Source organism: Cyanistes caeruleus, chromosome 2, assembly GCF_971803275.1.
Source record: "Cyanistes caeruleus chromosome 2, bCyaCae1.hap1.1, whole genome shotgun sequence".
Taxonomy (NCBI): domain Eukaryota; kingdom Metazoa; phylum Chordata; class Aves; order Passeriformes; family Paridae; genus Cyanistes; species Cyanistes caeruleus.
The window spans coordinates 22,003,688-22,025,189 of record NC_141702.1 but is presented as its reverse complement, the minus strand read 5'-3'; the positions used below and the strand labels follow the sequence as shown (position 1 = coordinate 22,025,189).

Below are 21,502 nucleotides of genomic sequence, written 5' to 3'. Positions count from 1 at the left end.
ATGCAATGGCCGATGTTGTCTGAGACCTTACTGAGAGGTTACCAAGGAATATCTCCAAAAGTTAGTATAAAGATAAAATAAATAATTTTTTGGAAAATCACTGACTGTCTATGCTTTTGTGTCAAGTTGTTTGCAGAAACCTTTGTATCAAATTACAAAAGGGTACAATATCCAAATACATATGTACATATATATGCAGCTACTCAACAATACTGAACTCTAAAACTTCTTCCCTTGTTCTTTTATATGAAACTAAGTGCATTTTCATACTTTATCTTAAAAAATTACAGTTTCATAAGTAACTTTTCAGAGAATTCTGAGAGATGCATTTGTAATTTTCATGACAATGACTAGACATTGTGTGGAATCACAGTTTAATGTTAGTAATTCATGCAAGGAAATTAGTGCATTTGACTTTCTGTGAATCAGCCTGGTCCATTGTTTTTTGAATTGGTAGCTCGTATGTTCTACCTTGTTATTGTATAATTCAACAGATAAGAATGTTTTAATATACTTCCACTACTAGCTCTACAATGTTTATATAGATAATACAGTTTAAAAAAAAGGAAAAATATTTCTTTCTTCCATAATGAATATTATCACCAGTTGGTGATGACTGGCATCTTGGTATCTTAGTGGGTGATACTTCTAAAGTATCGTGACTTGCTCCTAGGTATTGGAAAATGCAGAAGTTTCTGCACTTGTGCTCTTTCTGGGTATCTTTCAAAAATAAAGGAAGACTAACTGAAATAATTATTGCCTCATTATTTGACTTACAATAGGAAAATAATCCAAGAATGGAAGAGGTTAAAATACATGTGGGAATGTTTTGAAGTAACCAAGTTATTTAATTTTAATAGGTCATAAAGCTTGCTTTTGAAGAGTTTGAACTGGAAAGAGGCTATGATACTCTTACTGTTGGAGATGCTGGGAAAGTTGGTGATACAAGAACAGTGTTGTACGTGTAAGTACACAACTTCAAAACTTTCCTTGAAATTTGCTGTCGTGTTGTTTCTTCCAGGCCAGGATGTATCGACTAAAATTTGCAATTTTAATGTACAGAATTAGATAATTAATGTAAGCTTAAAATTCAAGTATTGTAAAAGAAGATTGTTCATTACAAAGTTCACTCTAAATCCTTAGTAACATCTTTATAGGCTTTAACATAAGTGACTAAAAACTGCAAATTAAATTAAAAACAAAACAAAACAAAAATCCCTTCTTTTAAAAAGAACTACCTGTATAACTGTAATTGTATTCACAAGCAATAAGGGATAAAAAGCTTGGATTTCAGTGAACAGAAAATACAACTTGTGTAAAAAAATAAGGTATTGATTGATTTCAGACTTTGAATAATCAAAATTGGATTTGTGTATAAAAATTTATTCATAGAACATAGTCCATTTTTCAGTGAATTTAAACATTCTTTATGGAATATTATAATGTCAAATATTGACAGTGTTGGAATTTAGATAAATTTGAAGGAAAATTCCAGACTAGACAGCTACTCTTAATATACAGTTCTACAATACTGTCTAGACTAATGGAAATAATAGAACTCTGTACATATGAATTAATTTCATCTACGTTAACCATCTCATTTTGTTGTATATGCTCATATTTTCTTACTACATAATGAGAGCTTGCGGTTAACAAGAAATTTTGGCTTTCTCTTTTAGAGGGTTAATCACATCAATACTGGTCACCAAATACAAAACAAAATTACAGATTTGATAAATTATCAATGACTAAATAAGAGAAACTAGCAGCATTTATGTCATAATCACATTACTTGACATAGCATAAAAATGTGTTGGATAAAGACAGTATTGAACGCATTCAATAAAAAGAATCCATTATAATTTTATATTTTAAGGAGGTTTTAATCCATATAAATAATTGCCATGTTTCTTTATGGCAAATGAATACTCTTAACATCCACACATTTTTATTTTAAACAAAGTAGAATATTTTCTCAGGGACAAATCTTAGGAAAATAATTTCATTATATGTATTGGTTTATGAAAATATAAATTTATTAATCGATAAATTGAACCATCATATCAAAGTTCATAGAAAACCCTTGGCTTAAATTGGCTTAAAGCTATGATGGAAAATTATTGAATTATTTTCCCAATGCTTGTGATCCCTGGGTTGCAATACAAAGTAGTTGTTACTGAGTAAATTGAATTCTATATTCTGAGTACCTGAAAAAGAAAAAACAAAAATGAAAGCAGACAAAAAACCCCTTGTTTTGAGAGCTTACATGTTATACTAGCAAGAAAAACATGAAATGGAAATGGATTTCCTCACCTAAGTTATTTTTTCTTCTATTTTGTGGACCAGTTGTATAATGCAACAGTCCTTCTGATGATGTTGATTTAACTACTTGTAACTATGACAAAAGGTTTTTTTTTTCTTTTTGAATTGGGATACATTTTACTCATAGGGATTGCAAAACTCCTTAAGAGTCATGCCATTAAGTAGCAAATATGCTATCCCAAACTGTTAATTCTGTTTTCTACACTGTGCATACTTCATATGCCAAAATTTGCCAAAATTTGCCAAAATTATGTCAAAATTAAAATTCTGTGACAATTTTCAATTTTTACCTTTCCATTTGAAGCCATTTAGCCTGTGACTACCTAGTCCACATCTGTTTTCCATGACTGAGCAAAAAAAAGTCTAAAATATTATTTGCTCATATCAATTGCTACTTAATAACCAACACTCTAATAATAACATCACCTCCAATAACTTTTTTTCACTTTAATAACATTTTAAACATCATGTAGCAGATATCCACTTCTAAATCCATCAGTGTCATTTCTACAACTAGTACAATGGTCTCACTAGAGACACACTTCTAACCATTTCTTCAGTATATTTTTTTTCACTAAAACAGCAACTGTTTTATTCCTATTACTCCACAGGCCATCACTTAGGATTATGGCACAGTGCTGGTCCTACCATCTTTACTGTAAATTGTGTGTTTGATAAAAGCAAAATCTATGCATATAAATTTATCTGCCTTTTGGGATGCAAAATTAGCATTACTCTGAAAATCATTTGAGAAATGAAATTATTAATAACTAAAATACACTGGAATACAGGAGAGCTCAAAGACAAAACTATAATTTCATGATAATTAATAATGAATAAAAATTTCTATTGAGTCGGTGTCCTTGAAGGTATTAAACACTGGATTGTATCATCTATTACGAAATATGTTATATTTAAACAGCATCACAGATATGTGCCATTTCACTTGCCTTTCAGAAGGGTCTTCTAAATGCAAAGTAACATCTCTCATAAACTTTCTCATGATAATATACTCTACAAGTGGACCTAGTCCACTTGTAGAGTATATTATCATGAGAAAGTTCATAACTAAATGTCAGAGTGATTTTCTTATCAAAATTTTTTATTAGTTGGTTGTAATAACATCTATTACATTTAATGAGGTTTGAGCAGCACCTTGCAGTTTCTTATTCATCCCAGGAGAATGAAGGATCTTACAGCAAAGACTTTTCTGGCTAGACTTAATTTCTAAATTTCTCAGGGTATCTTAAAGAAATAATACAGCTTTTCTTACACTCTTCAAGCTTCTGTTGGCAGACAAAATGAAGAAATTTCTGCAGAAATTCTGCAGAGCATCACTATAGAATCTCATACATTTGATTCTACTGTAGTTTTTATGGTTTAGTTTGAACAAAATATGCTAAAATAAATTAAAAATAAAATAAATCTTTCTAAGTTAAAATCTAATTGTAAGTATTTGAATATTTCAGCTTGGCAGAAAATTGTCATGTGTCAACATATAAGCCTCAGCCCCATGCAAAATTTTCCAGTTCTCAGGTGCTAAACTCCACAAGGTAGTAGCTACCTCTTTATTGGGCGCTTTATTGTAAATTTAAACATAGTAAAAAAACATTGTATTGTACACAAGCTCAGACTTTTTAATGAGCTTGGTCGTGCCAGGATGTTTATAAGCCAGTCATCTTGTGAGCATTGGAGCTGTCTAAAGGCAGGTCAGTAAATAGGGGACCTTTAAATACTTCATGGAAAGAGGAGATTGAGGGAGTTGAGAACCACGATATATAAATGGTCTGTCCTAGCACAAGCTTTCCACGCTGTCCCAACAGTCATCCATTGGCAATTGTCTGTGTAACCTCAAAGCTGTAGCACTACAGCTCGAGAGGAATATGAAGGAATCTTGATGTTTTAAAAGGAGAAAAAAATAAGCACAGACTTCCCATCTTTATTTTTTTTACAAAATTGGGAAAATGATTAGAAAAGGTAGTTTAAGTTCATGAAAGATAGCACTGTAATCATATGAAATCAAATATACATTGATGAAGGTCAAATTATTTCAAATCAATTTTATACAGTTATTTGAGAGTCTAGTTGGCATATAAATTAAGGATCTGTTGAGTTTTAATTTATGAAAGTATTTAATTTTAATATTTATAGTAAACTTTTCTAAAAATCTAATCACCAATATCTTAATTAATTAAAGTGGGATATTCACATCAATTTCATGATTTTTAACAATTGTTTCATCTGTAATCTTTACTTGTTGGAAAATTTAGTAGTCTTTATGGATTATGTAGGCTGAGATGTTTAGCTCTGGAAAATAGTAATACAACTTAATAGTAATCTAAATATGCTTTGGTTATAAAGTTTTGAAAGCACTTATTTTTTATATTTAACAGACTTTTTCTACAACTAGTGGTTACCCTTTCAGAATAACTCATTATTAATCATCATATGTGAGCTGAAGTTTATCAGTCAGAATGTGTCCTACAATGTCCCGTTTTCTGTTTTTAAATTCTTGTGTATTAAACAAACACAGTGCTTTAGAAGGTCTGCTTTGCCTCCAAATGCTATGATTTATGTTTTTCTTGGAGCACTTACATTAAAGCTTCATTTTTTTTTAATGATTCCCTTAAAACATGAATCTTTTAACTCCTTCCTGTACAGAAAAGTGTTAGTTGTTTTTCCTCCAATACAAAGAAGAAACTTTACATTAGTGATTCAAACCCAATTGTTTATGTCAGCTGTTTCAGTACATAGTAAAAACATTCATGGTAGTAAAATGCCTTATAGAAAACCTTTATCCCTTTCTTCTATTCATACAAAGTATGGAAAATTACTGGGGGCTTCAAAAAGGACCTACCCTTTCATAACTGCTAAAAACCAATATTTCTGTTCCTGGAGACCATTCTCTGTAGCTTGGATCCCGCTTCTTGTGGATAACTAAGCAGAGGGACAAATTTTGCAAACAACTGCTTTCTCTAGAGTTGCCTTTTCTGACCTGTGATCTGTTCAGAGTAGTGAGAAGCTCAGTTTAAATTTGCCTCAACATTTTTAATTTCCCTCATGTGGAGATGAGCCGAGGTAGAACGAGGCTCTCTGCCTTAATGGCTGGCCTGAAAGTCTCTGTTCTTGGCGTTGCAGATGGTCTCAGAGTAACAGCAGGTGTTGGTAGACAGACCTGCATTCCCTAAACATTTGATCTACCCTATCTGCCATCCTGATAGTTATCTGCCTTGTAGTTCTATGTATGAAGATATTCTCTCCAAGGAGTAAAACCAGAAAAAAGAAACCAACAGAACCTCAGCCAAACCAGCAAACAAAAGAAAAAAATGTCAAACAAAACCAAAACAAGCAATCAAACAAAAACATATCATAAGAACCCACCAGACACAAAACTATCACCATCACAAAAAAAATTCTGCATTTTATTGATTTCTGCTTTTAGCATATTTTTTCATTTGGGAAGGGGCCCTTCCCTTCCCTTCCCTTCCCTTCCCTTCCCTTCCCTTCCCTTCCCTTCCCTTCCCTTCCCTTCCCTTCCCTTCCCTTCCCTTCCCTTCCCTTCCCTTCCCTTCCCTTCCCTTCCCTTCCCTTCCCTTCCCTTCCCTTCCCTTCCCTTCCCTTCCCTTCCCTTCCCTTCCCTTCCCTTCCCTTCCCTTCCCTTCCCTTCCCTTCCCTTCCCTTCCCTTCCCTTCCCTTCCCTTCCCTTCCCTTCCCTTCCCTTCCCTTCCCTTCCCTTCCCTTCCCTTCCCTTCCCTTCCCTTCCCTTCCCTTCCCTTCCCTTCCCTTCCCTTCCCTTCCCTCCCCGATATATATGCCGAGCTATAATGGATTTAGTATTTTTCCTCCTTTTATGTACTTAAAGTATCATAACAATCAGCTGCTTACTAACAGGTCATAACCAGAATTCTTATAGACCATATTAAAGCAAACTCAACCATTGTAGCAGCAGTTCCAGGTGCTACATTCAGTAGTAATTGCTAAGACCATTCTTCTCAGAAGGGGATAATGTATTTTAATTTTATTTTCAATATATCAGAGTAAGAACTTAAATTATTGTAGATATAGGATATATAGTTTCTTGTTCATAACCTTGATTGAAGACAAAGATAATTCCTATATCTTGTCTCATGGTCCCTCAGTTCTCACCTTGTTTCTGGTCAGTCTATCCTTTTATTATGTCTTTGCATTTAAGTTGTAACAGTATTAACATCTGGTTTACTACATTTAAATAATATGTTTTGGAATAATACATTGTTTTCTTGAGAAATTCTGCTTCTGGAACATCTTGGTTTGGCACATTATTAGCTTTACTTAACTCATGCCTATTTGTTTTAAAAAATCAAGACTGAGGGTAGGAAGAAGGAGAGAGAACTTTCTGTTTTGTATCTGACAAAAGTTTAGTTAGTGAGATTCTACAGCCACTTTTTATGTGTGACTTTTCCCACTACTTTTTGTAAAACTGTATACCTATCACCATGATCTGAATGATTTTCAGTACTAGAAACTGATTATGCATTAGTTTTTTTGCTATTAAGGAGCAATCTTTTTCTTAATGATTCTTTTTGACACATAACTTTTTGATACCAGAATTATAGATGTGTAAGTGACACTACTGACAAGCAATAAATTCTATGGTGGGGTTCACCAGTTTGCCTTATGTGTGTTGTATATTGCACTGTACTTATCTATACATAGCTGTCACACATTACTGTGTGAGAAATAGAAGTTTCCCTGAAATTTGAGAGATCATTGTGAGTTATTTTAATGGAGTATATGTGATGTAGTAAGTTCTGGACACACAGGCTGTAATGCATGTAAAGCAATTTTCTTCACGTTTAGAAAGCATGGCAGAAAAGTAATACTCGTCCAAACAGGTGAAAATAATTCATACAGTCACTCTCATGTTTAATTACTTAATTACTACTTAATTACTTAATGGAAACTTCAGGTAAGAACAGCTTTATTAGATGTGTTTAATCATTGTTGAATGCAATCATTCAACTTTTTTTTCTATTACTTTGCATTGTTCTATTTCATATAGAATAGTTAATTTTATCAAAAAAACCCAACTGTTTAGGACAGGATGTGAATAGTTTAAAAGCCTGTGTTTTGTAGTAGTGGGGGTGATAGTAGTAGTAGCAGTAGTAGTGGTGGTAGTAACTTATACATCTACAAATGACTTTGCCATTTATCCTACATACAGACTCACTGGATCTAGTGTTCCTGATCTTATTGTGAGCATGAGCAACCAGATGTGGCTTCATTTACAATCTGATGACAGCATTGGCTCACCAGGATTCAAAGCTGTTTATCAAGGTATGACCTAATTTAACTATTTTAAACACATGTTGTAAGTTACTTCGTTGTACCCCAACAAATTAATTTTAGATAGGCATTTGGTCCTTTCACAAACTTAGGGTTTTGATACTGTCCCTATTTTCAATTAATGGTTAATGAAGACATGGATTTCCAAATACTGACAGAACAACTAAAAATATTGGTAAAAAAATGAAAGTTATTGTTCTAATATTTTTTGCTGGGAGGTCAATAGAAGCTATAAATTTCCAATGTATTTGAAAGGTCTTAAATTTTCCATTCTGCTAACCTGTATCATACTGGACACTTTTAAAAAAACATTGTTTAATATTCTAAGACTTTAATGGGGTGCTTATAAAACTTATTTTCATGCCTCACTGAGAATCTTCACAGACCTAAGTCAAAATGAGTATGTAATGAAAATAACAGATGTATTGTATGTTATTGTGGAATTAGGAAGATGTATAGAACTGTGGAAATTTAACTAAAAAAAAATAAATATGTAAGTTACCCTAGCCTCATTTGTGTTGCTTCTGTCTCAAAGAAATGAGAACCCTTGTAAATAACCATCTTTTTTTTTTGACTGTGTGAAATTCAGCAACTTCTGAAGTTGATTAATTGTATTAAAAAATATCTGGTATCTTTTAGCATGCATGCATGTATTGATTTTTTTCCATTTCAATAGGTTGTATAGACCTAAAACTAGAAAAAGCTCTTTTTTATTAACATCTGGTATCATTTTCTGTTAATTTCCATGTTAATTAGTTCCCCTTAAGGATAAGGGAAAACACTTGATACTATGCTCAATACTACCTTATGGGGACATACAATGAAAATTATTTGATTATAATAATCTTGTGAAAATTAGTTTTGTACAAAAGATGCTGCAAAATATTGAGAGACTATTCAGAGTTCAGTAAGTGGAAGTAACTGAATTAGAAGAGTGGGAGTACTCCTTAAACCTTGTCCGTAAACTGAAATACCCTGTCTAAGTGTTTCACTTAACTTCTAGTTACCTTACTGCTTCAATACCAAAACAGGCAAAATAAAGAGTGAAAAGTTTTGGAGATGTTAACCTCGAGTTTAGCAAGCTATACATTTATTGCACTAAGGTCATTAGGGCTGGTGTGAGTGGATTTTTAGAAGTAGGGTCTCTGGCTGTGACGTATTGTGAGCACTGAAAGGAACAGGAAGGGGATATATTCCCCGTGGTCAGCCAGGAAACATGGCCAGTTTTCTACACTAATATTTTTCTGGTCTCTCCTTTGAGGCAGGTGATGATCATAGCAGTGATTAGGGTTATACTACCACCATTATTTTTCCCTAACACTCTATTTCTTTGGGACTCATTCAAGCTCACTATTTGTTGTTCCCACTCAAGGTACTGATTGGAGCATGCTAATCAGATCAACTGTTTTACATTCATAGTTTAAGTTTCTGTGTGCTCATATTGCTGGATAATATTTGATTTTTTTAATTATTACTATCTACTTCTTTTATGTGCCATGTTTTGGTTTTCTTCAATGTGAACCAAAATCAACAAATTAAGGAAAAAAGAGGAGAAAGAATGGGTGATTCTCATGAGGGTGGCAATCACTTCCCATGAGAATCCTCTGAAGCAACACTACTGAGATTTCCAGTTCCGTGGCCATGAGAATAACCATATGAAAACAAGGAAAATTACAGAGGCTCTTGGAATAATATCCCAATTGCTTAAGTGTGATTAGATTCACAAGAACTGTGAATGAAAAAGCAGATGCAGGCCTGTAGCCCTTCTATGACAAAAACATTAAGGAATCTTCAGATATTGTGCCATGCATGAAGCCTGTATAGTTACACTATAGTTTTATTGCATGAGTACAATCACATAGTCTTTATCTAAATTAATCTTAACTCTTGTCCCTTCTATCATGGTTTTATCTTTTGTACTTTTGTCATTTCTAGGGTCTGTTTTTATTTAGAAAATATATTGTTTAAAAAAAACACATTTGTGAGATACACTCTGGAAATATTGATTATATAGTGGAAAGAGAGTGTTGGAACAAATTATGTATCTGACACTTTACACCGTTTCCTCAAACCAATATCAAGAACTTAACCTTCTCTTGACCCTATGAAAAAGTTCAAAAATTTAAATTATATATATCAGATGATTTGTTTTTCTGCTATAATTTCTTTCTTGTATTTCTAATGTAAATTCAACTATTGTCATTTCTGTGTTTGTCTAATGATATTGCTATTTATGGAATTCAGCCTCTTCTGGGAACTTTCTGCAAACATCTGAAGTATACAATGTGCACTTTGCAGTAGCAGTAGCACTTCTTTGATGAAGTGTATTGTTATCATTTGACAGTTGGATTTTGGCTGTCAGTCTTGCTTTCCAACCAGTTGTGTGTTATTCTGTGTTTTTTTAGTTTTGAAATTTCAGAATTCTAAAGTGTGAAATGTTTTTACAAGTTCAAAAGTATAGTAAATGTTTTAAGATAAATTCTAGGTCTTTTTCTATCTTTCATTTCCATGTTCTCATTGATTTTATTAGAATTGTCTCGTCTTTTATTGTTGATGGAACTTTCAGCCATCTGCACTCTCAATACATTTCCTGCTTTAGGCTAAGTGTAAAATTTAAACTTCTATCCTGTCACAACGTGCCTGAATAAATCTCCTTCCCCTTGTTTAGCACACAAAGAACCTGTCTAAAAATATAATCTAGTTTTAATTGTGAGAAAGTTAATAGATTGTGACATGTAACCTCAAGGACACTGTGATTGCAGTTAGCTAAAAAGAAGGCAAACTGCAGTCTTTGATGCCTTATACGTGTTCTGTAGACACAGAGTAAAGGACATCCTTATTTAAATCTTTCCCAAAGCGTGAGTTTTGCTCAGGATTGGAACGTGATTTCTCATCCTCTTGGGCAATATTTTACAGCTAACCAACCAAATCTTTACTTTGTATGTATTAAATATTATTTTTTTATTACTACTTAAATAATATCATAGTCTGTAGAAAATTGTTACTTTAACTGAACTTCATGTCACTTTATTTATTAAGAAAGGAAATTAATGATGCAGTTCACCTATCTTACATTATTAGCATGTCCACCTAAAAATGGCATGAAATGATGCCTGTAAATGAACTCATATGCATAACAGATTTTATGTATGAATAATAAATTTAATCCTATTTACAATTTGCCTAAGGGATTAAGAGCAAGACAAGTCTTCTCAAGTTCTTTTACCTCTTCTTTGCCTCATCTTCAGAAACATGTTAATGTCAGAAAGATGTAGGGTTTTCTATATTCTCACTATTCCAGTTTTTGTAGTTTTCCCTATTAATAATGTTTCTTGGACTACAGAATGCAGTTGTCCAGAAGCTGGAGCCACAAAAAAGTTTTCAGACATAGGTCCTGAAGAGATGGTTCCTGGAAAGAGTTTTGAATACAGAGGAATAACACTGTATTAGTATTGCTGTGTGCACTGGAAGGTGACCTGCGGAAACCCAGATGGCAAAACAAGTGTTGCTGTTAGTTTTTTAACTCCAGGAAACTAACAAATAGCTACTCTGTTAACAGGTATCTTGATATTTTTCTACCAGTCACACTCAGTGTCATGCATTACAGACAAAAAAAAAAAAATTAAGTATTACCTCTATGTAATTAATAAGTAAAATGCAAGACACTACAGGCAACCCTTAACTTTGATGATAAACTTTGTAAACCATGTTAGAACCACATTATTATTGCTAAAATAGAAGGCTGTTAACCCATACTGAAAAAAAAGTAGAAAAGGTGAAGAATTTTCTGAACCTGACATTTTTTCCAAAACGATTTTATATACTGCATTTGAAAATACTTCATTCTCTGTTATAGGTCCCAGATAACTTAACAGAATGGTTTAATACCTTTCAAAAATAATCCTCTGAAAGCATATTTTCTGTTGAAAGGTCAGAAATTTAAATTGTTCTGTCCTTGAAAAATGAGATATGCTGTAATACTGCACCTAAGTGTTTCAAAGGATCTAAACTGAAATCCTCTCCAATTACCTATGCCACTTTTCCTTACTGAAGCCAAGAAGACGAAGTGTCACTCCACAATTCTTCATAAATTAAACAAAATTACATGATGTTTTTCACAGCTGATACTCCACAATAAAACCCACTAACATTTCTCAATGTGTATACAGCACTATATAGCGCTGCTTAAAAATTAAAACTTTCAACAAAGAAAAGAGAGAAGGAAACATTTACAGAGAAGAAATATAGAATACAGGCTATTGTTAAGACAGTTTTCAGAGTTTCTGCATCAGAGCTGTTTAAAAAATAAAGAAATCATAAAAATGGACTGTAAGTTTTAGTTATGTTTCTAGTATAATTTTTCCTCTTACTTAGGTATTTAGTAAGGTTATGAAAGACCTCAGTGTATTTTCCCCATACAAGGGACAGATGTAATCTCCTGGAATAATACTGTAAACATGCCAAATGGTAATCTTGAAGAAGGTTGTTGCTGATCTCCCTTGTTGAAGTTGCTTCAGTCTGAATAAATTTTAAATATGCATTAGAACAGGGCCTGGCATCTTCTCACCACTCTGCTTAAATAGGTTTAGTGTCACCAAAATTACTTATTTTGAATTAATAAATTAAGTACTGATTTTTTTAAAGCTCTACCCTTATTTTCAGACCTTCCATTTGATGACTTTCAAATGTTTTGGTTTTTTTTCTTTTTTATAGTACCATGTATATAAAGAACAACATGACATACACACAAATAAATATAACATGTACAAAGTGATGAAAACAGTATCACACCACCACCCTGAGGTCACAGCATGGTCTGATAGCACCAACAGAGTATGTTGATATGCTAAGACTATACTTTTACAAGCATACATTTTTTCCAGTTTGTTGCCTGCCATGGGCTAAAGAAAGGACTTTTTACATATAGGTAAAGAATTCACAATATTTTATTCATACAACTTTTTTAAAGTTATTTTTCTTCTTGAGCATCATTTCTATTTTGTTTTGACCACAAGTGAAGACCATTCGTGCCCAAAATGAGCACATGTGATCTAATATAATATCTAGGCAGCTTTGAATTGACAGGAAGATTTAGTTTATGCCACTTCTTAATGATTCAAGCATGCATTTAGCTGTTAAGTGGATAAGTTATGCCCAGTCATTGCCATGCATATCCAGGTCAGGATAACGCCGCACGTTACTGTTACAGATGAGTAATGGGATGATTGGCTCTCGCAATTAAGGGATGACTATTGTGTGTATTTAAGCTTTATTGATGTGTAGTTATATTGTGGTTTGTTGTTCAGCTGTCCTCTGTGGTCCCCATAGTCCCCTTTCCCCTGCTCTGTATTGCTGCCGCTGGACATCCCGGGGTGTCTGGGACATGGGAGGGAAGGCGCATACCTGTGCCCCTTGCAAGGGGCAGCTGGGAATGGGGAAACCTTGTTGATAGAAGGGTGTGGCATGACAACACCTGACCTACAATCAAATTGCAAGAAAGCAGAAAGAAGAGATGACTGACAGACTCTGGAGGGGCCAGGGTTGCCTGATGCAACCCCAGAGGCATAAAAGGTGAAGCAGACATTTCGTAGACAAGCAGCTCCCAGCGTGCTGCCCTTTTTCCTTATTCAGTCTTTTGCTTTATTTCATTAAATATTCATTATGTATTCTTATCTTTAAAATTTTTAGAAGTGAGGGTTGTTTCTCACATTATTGTGACAGTAGGCCTTGTAGCAGTATCAAACAGTGATGTTACATTACAGTTGCAGCCAAAAGAAAAGGACTAATGAGGTGAATATGTGCCTGAGTTTGGCTAATGCCACTCATTTTATGGGTGTGACACATCTAAAAATAGTTGCTTTATGGCTCTCAGGATCCAAGGTGAATCATGCAGCCAGCTGATCATAAGGCTGCTTCCATGATTATGGTCCTATTGGCTGTATCACACTGACATAAAAAGCACATGACAGCTTCAAGTTTTAGGTGTGAATGTTTTATAATTTTATTATGCTTGAGATTTTTTCTCCCATTCAACCTGATAAACCTGTCATTCTTATAAAAGTATTTAATCTTTTGACTTCCAGACTTCTTGATAACCAGTATAGCAACATCTGTTTTATAGGCTGTTTAGAACTCATCTTTTATTCCTGACTTTACATGGTTATATAAAGTAATTAAGTTATTTCACTAGGCTATCCTTTAGTACATAACAATATTATAAAATAGATCTGGTGACTCGATCATATAATTCTAGATTTTCTGTAATTTGAATTATTAAGAATTCTTGGAGATGTCAGAAAGTATATCAGCTTCTGCAAGCAGCTGAAAATGTCAGACTTACAACCTTTATTTGTATTCATGCTCAACTAAGCAGTTAATCTTTAAGCTCCTCATTATGATTGTGTGGAAGAAGACTCTTCTTTCCTCTTGAGACTAGTAGAAAAATGCTTTCAAAAACAAATTTCAGTTGCTCAGATAAATGTCAGTTATGTTTTTGCATGCAATTACTTTATATAACCATGTAAAGTATTAGTAAACCTTAAATCAGTGCAATTTTTTACAAAAACATAATGACCCTAAAAATGTTTTTACACTACCAATATTGATATAAAACTCTCTTACTGCTTGGAGGTTTAATAAGACCTGTGCTGAAAAAATAAATGGAATTAAGACTTCCTAGGACTCTCACAATTGGACATGCACGCAGGGAAATCACTACATAGTGTAATGCTTGGAAAGAAAACAGATAGAAGTCATTCAGTGAAAATCTTAAGTTTTGCTTTAAGCTTTTCTGTCTCATGTAGTTCATGCAAATTTTCTTCTTGTATTATCTTTGCATGTATTCAGAACATTATTCAAGTGTGTGCTTTTAGACAACAGGCAATAAATATGTGTCATGTGAATATTTTTATTTTATAAGGCTACTTGGTTCTGTGGAGAACTGTCAGAGAGTTCCATCATAATATTCTATGAATGAATCTATTTGTAGTGCTTCACAGGGAAGGTTAGTTTTTAGGATGGACAAATGTCAGTCACTTAATTTCTGCCACAGTGTATTATCAATCACTTTCAGAAGCTTTCCTATATCTTTGTCTGAACTTTTTAGAGTATATTATTCAGATAAGCCTAGGAGAGGCATTTCTCAGTTTCAGCATACTTGAATTTTTTTTCAAGAAATAAATAGTACCACCAGTAGGTTACTAATAGAATGAAATGAGGAACCCTAAGTTACTTATAATTACTGCAGCAGTTTCAAAGAAATTCTTAATACTGGAGAATGTTTGCCTGAGTTTTGTATAATGTTAGGGGTGGCAGACAGAATACACTTTTCATCTAGAAAATACATATGAGCTTGAGGAATATAATATAATAGTAATATGCCTTGGCTTATTGAGTGTTTTGCATATTTATATATTAGCAGACTGTAGTGGACAAGACCAAATTTCTGTCTCTGCCACAATCCTTGATTATACAATCCCAAATAGAAGCTTAGTGAAGAGAATAAAAAGGAGAAAGCATGCAATACACTATAACTCTTTCCTTCTAAATTAACAAAATAACAAAACAAAAATGGCCAGATGGAGTAAAATTTTTTAAGTAAATGACTTTCCATTTTGATTTTTATATTAATGGTGTAACTCTGCTTCTTGTGTCCTATTTTTATTTTCACATTTCAGACCTTGATACCATTATGCTCAACTCTGCTCCACTGAAATATAATCAGTGTCTGGTACTCATCTCAATCAGCTTAATTATTGACATCTATTTGTTCAGTTATGATGTTTAACAATATATGTTAGCCTATTTTGCTATAGTCTTTAATACAATGCATTCTATTGTGCCAATCATGGACACTGTTAATATGCTGGATAAGAACGTGCATGTTAAATATCTTTATTACTGTCTCCACAGCTTAAACTTCAGAATTTAAAAAGTAAAAACTCCAAAACTCTTAGAACTTTCCCCATTTGCAATTTGATTAGGTACAGGCAACATGCAGCATGTGTATTCTTTCTTAGTTATACTAAATGACTGTAGGTGGGAAGCTGCCATCTCCCTTCCCCTCCAGACTGCAGCTCTGTCTGACAGAAGACACATACCTGCATTTATACCTTTTCAGTGACTGATTTAACAGGTTAATTTTAAACCTTTTGTCTGCTTCTCTTCATAAAATTATTAAACATTGAAACATTGAATAAGAGAGAATTGTTATGTTTTAACTTAGTGAAGGTCATTCTGGTAGTCAAACTTGTTTGGAAAGTAGTTTCACATAATAATTAAACACATTCCATGTAGAAAACAGCTCAGATCTCTTTACTGATTTAATGTTTTATGCTTTTTTTATCCATTTTCATTTATCAATATGTTTGACCTTAACATAAATGCTATTTCCAGACTTTAAACTTTTAATTAAGGTTTGCCATGGCTTTTAAAAAACATTATTAACATTTGATAATTTTTTTTCAAAGACTAAGAACAAATTGTAAAAATAAAACTGGCATTTTAAAATAAGATTCTCGTAACATGTATGTGAGAATTAAGTATAAGTAACTGATTTTTTGGAGGCTTCTTTTGTTTGTTGATTTTTACTTCTGGCAGGTCATTCTTTGTACTTTTTTCCTTCTACTGAAAACAAGTAAGAAATGGAACTGAATAATTTAATCTAAGTGTTTGAAACAAAACCTAGACTTCTTAGCACATACAGCTCAGTTTAAGAGTTTGGTCGACAATTTATTAGTTTTACCTTTTAAAACGTTTTTTACACTTTTTAATATAGAAAACACCACATGGTGCATGCACCATGAATTTAGCTGTCCACTGAAGTTACCCAAGAAGATAGATAATCCTTTCACTCTTTAGGCCAAAATAATTCTCTTTTAGTAATTTGCCTTATTTAATTCATGAAGTGGTGACATACTCAGAATTTCCTGTTAATATCTACAGCTGAGATTATTTGGAATTCTTAAGCATCTTCCATTCATTTATAAAGTTCCTGCAAATGATGGTCAGACAGAAAGATGCATCATAGCTAGACAGCAACAGATAGCATGTTATGATATTTCTCTTGAATAAGAACACTTTTTATAGAGCATTTTATTTTTCTGCCAGCTTTCTGTATTTTTTTGCTATTAGGTTCAAACCATGGTAACTATATTGCCCCTTAGTTTTGAAGCCTTTGGATGCGTGACAGTCACTCTATGCTTTCAAAAATCAAACACTTGATTTTAAATGAGTAATGAATCAGCTGTTCATGTTGTCTCCCCAGTGGTGACACATAGTTTAAGCTTTTTTCTTGACTGTGTTTCTTTAAGTAACCAACTTTTTTGAACAGTAATGAAAGAATTGATTAAATGATATGATGACTGACACACATTGGAATGTACTGAGTCATAGAAACACTTAGGTTGAAAAAGACCCCTAAGTTCATTGAGGATAATTATTAACCTAACATTTCCAAAAATTCTTGGATTTAAATATGGATAATTTTTTAAAGTAATCTATCAAAGAAAATTCTGAATGAGCTGTGAGAAGTGATGTTATACCTGAAATCAATAAATTTTAAATAAACATTGTTTTAATAATCTTGATAAATATTTAATTTTCTCCGCTAAGGCAAAATGCAATATTATTGCATTTTTTCTTAAAACCAATATTTATCTGGAACCTAAAAAGAAATAATTTCTGAGTCAGACTTTGACTTTCACAGGATTTTCTGTGCATGTTTGTGCATGATGTCACCATACTAATAGTTCTTTTTGAGATACAACACAGGGTAACTTGCTAAAAAATACTAAGTGTATATTCTTATTACAAGCTGAAGAAAATGATAAAATGACTCTAAGACACTGTACAGAAATTCCTCCTTCCAGCTAAGACTTTATTGTAGCCATTTAAAAATTACTTATATATGTATTTATAGATATATAAATTGTATTTCACATATTAGAATAATTTCAAGGAATCTGAATAATCTCTCCCCTCAAAATTTACCCAGCATTCTTCATATTGTGATTTTCTTTTATGTGTATTAGAATACATTTTATACCACAAAATTAATTCAGTAAGTTTTGCATAAACTTTTAAAATAATGCAGCTAATCTTACATTTACTGTTATAAATCAAGGCCATGTTCTGAATCTTAAGGTACACCCAGGTATAAAAGCCCTGGAAATAGGAACTACCTTTATTTTTTAAAAATGTCTGTTACGTCTTCAAGGAGATGCTCATAAATGTTAAAATTAACAAGGTACAATAAATTTAAAGTACATATATAGCTGAGTAATCTACCTTAAATCCCTGTATAAGCACTCTCCTTCGGTGACATTTTGACCCTCCATAAGTGCAAGTTAATCTTCTTTGACAGAAGAATACAAATCCACTGAAGAGGATTAAATCACAGTGATCTGAGGACAATGGCACATCCGAGTGAGTCTCTTTGCACGTCCTTTTTTGTGTGCCTTTAATGGCCACAGTTGTGTTCTTTTCCTAGTTAGGGAGAAGTGTGTGTGTGCAGGTTGTTGTGGTTAAGCCCTACAGGGGGAAGCAAGGACGGATTCTCCAAGTTTCCTTTGAGACCTGGTGGGGCAGTCTTTCCATGGCCAAGAATCCAGCCCCTAGGGTTTAGGGGAGGAGGATCAGAGATGCTCTTCACAGGCAGACCAGGATAGGCCAGATAAATAGCACCTGCCCAGTGCTTTATCATCAGAGTGCTGGTGTTCTCCACAGAAATCTTCACCTGCACTGATTCTCATCCAAATCCTTGGAGTCCTGATTATTGTGCACTGTCGACCACTTCCCTCACTGCTAATTTCCAGTACAGCGTGTTAATTTGTTTAGTAAAACTGGTGTCTTAGAAATGATGTGCTGGAGTTCTGAACAACTCATATCATGATATTTTTATATAGTAGATTCATTTTAGCTGTTATTGATATTTTAAAAAAAATCTGTAATTTCTTGTTTATATGCATTTTTCCATCTTTTTAGGCTAGGCTAGATTCCTATTATCATCTCATTAAAGTAAATTGCAGGTTTTAGGATTTTGGCACCTATTGGGGTGCTTTTCTTTTGGTAACTAACACCATGAAAAGACAAAAGATGGTCAGGTTTAGGTCATTAGACAGTTCCTGCATCATTTGTGCCTTCATCATAGCATTTATTGAATTTCTTAAATGTCACTGTTGATTACTAAGTCACATGATTTCAAAAGGAAAATTGTACTTGAATCTTAAATATGATTGAAAACACCATACTGGCTGGTGCTAAAGAAAGATCTGTGACAAATATTAAGCAACAGTTGAAGATTTTAATCCTGCACAGTTGTCTATTAGTAGGATCCTCTATAAAGAGTATTATTTCACTGAAGAGTTCTTCAAAGTTCTTCAGAACTTTTTATCTTTCCCAAGTCCTTATAAACATTGCTTGATTTATCTATTCAGCTCATAACAGACATAAATTTTATACTTTGACTGAAATTGATGTTACATACTAACACCTCCACTTGTTGCAAAGTCAGCATATCCTCCAGTGAAGCCTTTTTTATATTGCTCTCTTGTTTTATTAGCAATTTAGATTAAAGGGGGTTGTTATTCAGATGAAATAATGGCTTATTTTTATGTTGCTGTGAAATTTGAGAAAAACAATACTTCCTAAACTAAAACATTATCAAGAATGAATTTCAGACTTTGTGCATTTGATTTCTTTGTTGTATATATGGCAGCATGTACAAAAAAATGCATTCAGATTTTATTATACATGAGAATTGCTGAATTAAGTTAACAGAAAGTTACAATGATACCTTACTTAGCAATGTGTGTGTTTGCATGCTGTGTTTGCATATGAACACTTCTGAAAACTCAGTTTTATTCTTATCATTAAGAACTAACAATATTTACTAGAAAGTGGATTATCTAAAATATGTAGTCTTGGCTTTCTCAGAACATCACATATATAAGATTGTAGAGTGAAGGTTTTTAAGTGAAAAAATGGGATATATGGGATATATGTGCAGATGAAGGTGAATGCAATGCATTGACTGTCAGTGAAAAGCAGTTTGCTACTGCCTTGTACCTTCACCTCTCCTCTCACCTTTCCAGGCCAGCATAGCCATGGCCAGGCCTTTCTTCAGTAGGCCATTATGCACCCTTCATGGAAAGATTTTAAAAGAACATTTCCTTTACAATTCACTTGTAAGGCTTGGTACTAGTAGTGTTTTCAAAGGGCCTCTATTTTTCCTTTCAGTGTCCAAAGAATAGTGTGATGCTGAAGAAACTTTTAGAAAGCAGAGTACTGTTTACTTTAAAACAAAATCATCACAAGTAGAGCACAAAAGAAAGCAGTGAATGTTTTGTAGGGACTCTAACAGTATCAGTTGTAATATAAAAAATAAATGAAGCATGAGTCCTTGTAAATACATATGTAAATTGTTTCCAGTCTATGTCTCCAGGTTTGCCTGTTGATGTGTTTTTTCAATCGTTTGAAAAAAAAAATAGGACCATTTTTATCAGGTAGTGTATATATTTGGCTTTGTTTCAATGCTAAAGAGTGATAATAACATGTGTGCACTTGCATAGCCTTCCTTGAAGAACTAAGACTTTAAATGCTTAAAAAAAAAAAAAAAAAAGAAGAAAATATAAACCTTTTTGATATTTCCTATGATCTACAGTACCCACCACATTTCAATCTATCTGTGTTTGATAATTCCAGGGTCTTAACATTTGTTGCCACTTTCAGTTTGCTAATGTCTCTATGACCTCTGAAACAGTGAAATGTTTTTCTAAAATCACCTTTAGAGAGAACAAGGTAAAAATGCTTGTGTCTGTTAATTTTTTCTATTGTGCTGTATTAGCATTCTGTAGAAAAGATTACTGAGTTTTGTTGGGTATAATTTCTCAAGCTTATTCAGCTTGCAACTGAACTTTGCCAGACTGTGTTTCCAAATATTACCATATTGAGTTTGGTTCAAAATCTAATTAGATGCTTGGAACCATGGCCAGAAGCTCTTCCTGTGCCATTTTGGTACAAATAATATGCAGAAAAAGAGGAGGAATTTTAACAGATTTTAGTAAAAATTGTATGTCAAAAATATTTTTTTTCCTACTTTCCATTCATTCAATTAATTCCATTTTTAAATTTCCACTCACTATATGCTCAAGAAAAGTGGATGCAACCTATTTATTTGGTTTGCCTTTTAATCTGCCAAGATTGAAAGTATATAGAACAATCTGACTATGCCTGATCTGTTTGCTTCTCTACAGTACAGACATTTGGATGTGTTTTCACCAGAACATGAACCTGATAGGAACAACATAAATATAAATTTAAATTTTTCCCCCCTTGTGCTATTTGGAAAAAAAAAAACCAAAACACAAAAAAAATCCCCACCCCAGCAGCAAACCAAAACAACACTGTATTTGTCAAACGCTATTTAAATTTTTTTTTTTTTTAATGAACAGATTTTAATTGTATCCTGGTTATTCTATGAAGGCCATAGTTAAACTTTGTTGTAGAGTTACAGACACAGGATTTCCGTGTAGAAGTTTGCTGTGGTTTTTAGGTTTGTACAGTTAACCTCTACAGACAGTGTTCAGAGAGACATTTTTCAGCAAAACAACCAACACTGTTAAATCCCCATAATAACCCAACCTGTCCTCCTTCCTTTTTTCTTCTGGGTGTAAAAATGGAAAACCAAGATGCTGAATGGAAATTTTAAGACTAAGTCAAATCTGTCTATGCAAAGTCAAATAGATAGTTAATGCTCATTAAGACACCCCTTTGTGCCTCCATGAAATTTCAGTTTTTGATTGCTCTCACTGATAAAAACACATGAATTTTTGTTTGTTTGTTTCTTTTAGTGAAT

At 33.2% G+C, this 21,502-nt stretch overlaps 1 protein-coding gene across 4 annotated transcripts in view; it reads left to right on the top strand.

Annotated features, from left to right (window-relative positions):
• CSMD1 (CUB and Sushi multiple domains 1) overlaps positions 1 to 21,502 on the top strand; it is a 1,072,055-nt gene that overhangs the window by 792,384 nt on the left and 258,169 nt on the right. For all 4 annotated transcript variants that reach the window (XM_086876027.1, XM_086876026.1, XM_086876028.1 and 1 more), the window contains exons 11-12: positions 861 to 964; positions 7,526 to 7,638. In XM_086876027.1, coding sequence (XP_086732153.1) covers positions 861 to 964; positions 7,526 to 7,638 — 217 coding nt within the window. The remainder of the gene's footprint in view (positions 1 to 860; positions 965 to 7,525; positions 7,639 to 21,502) is intronic.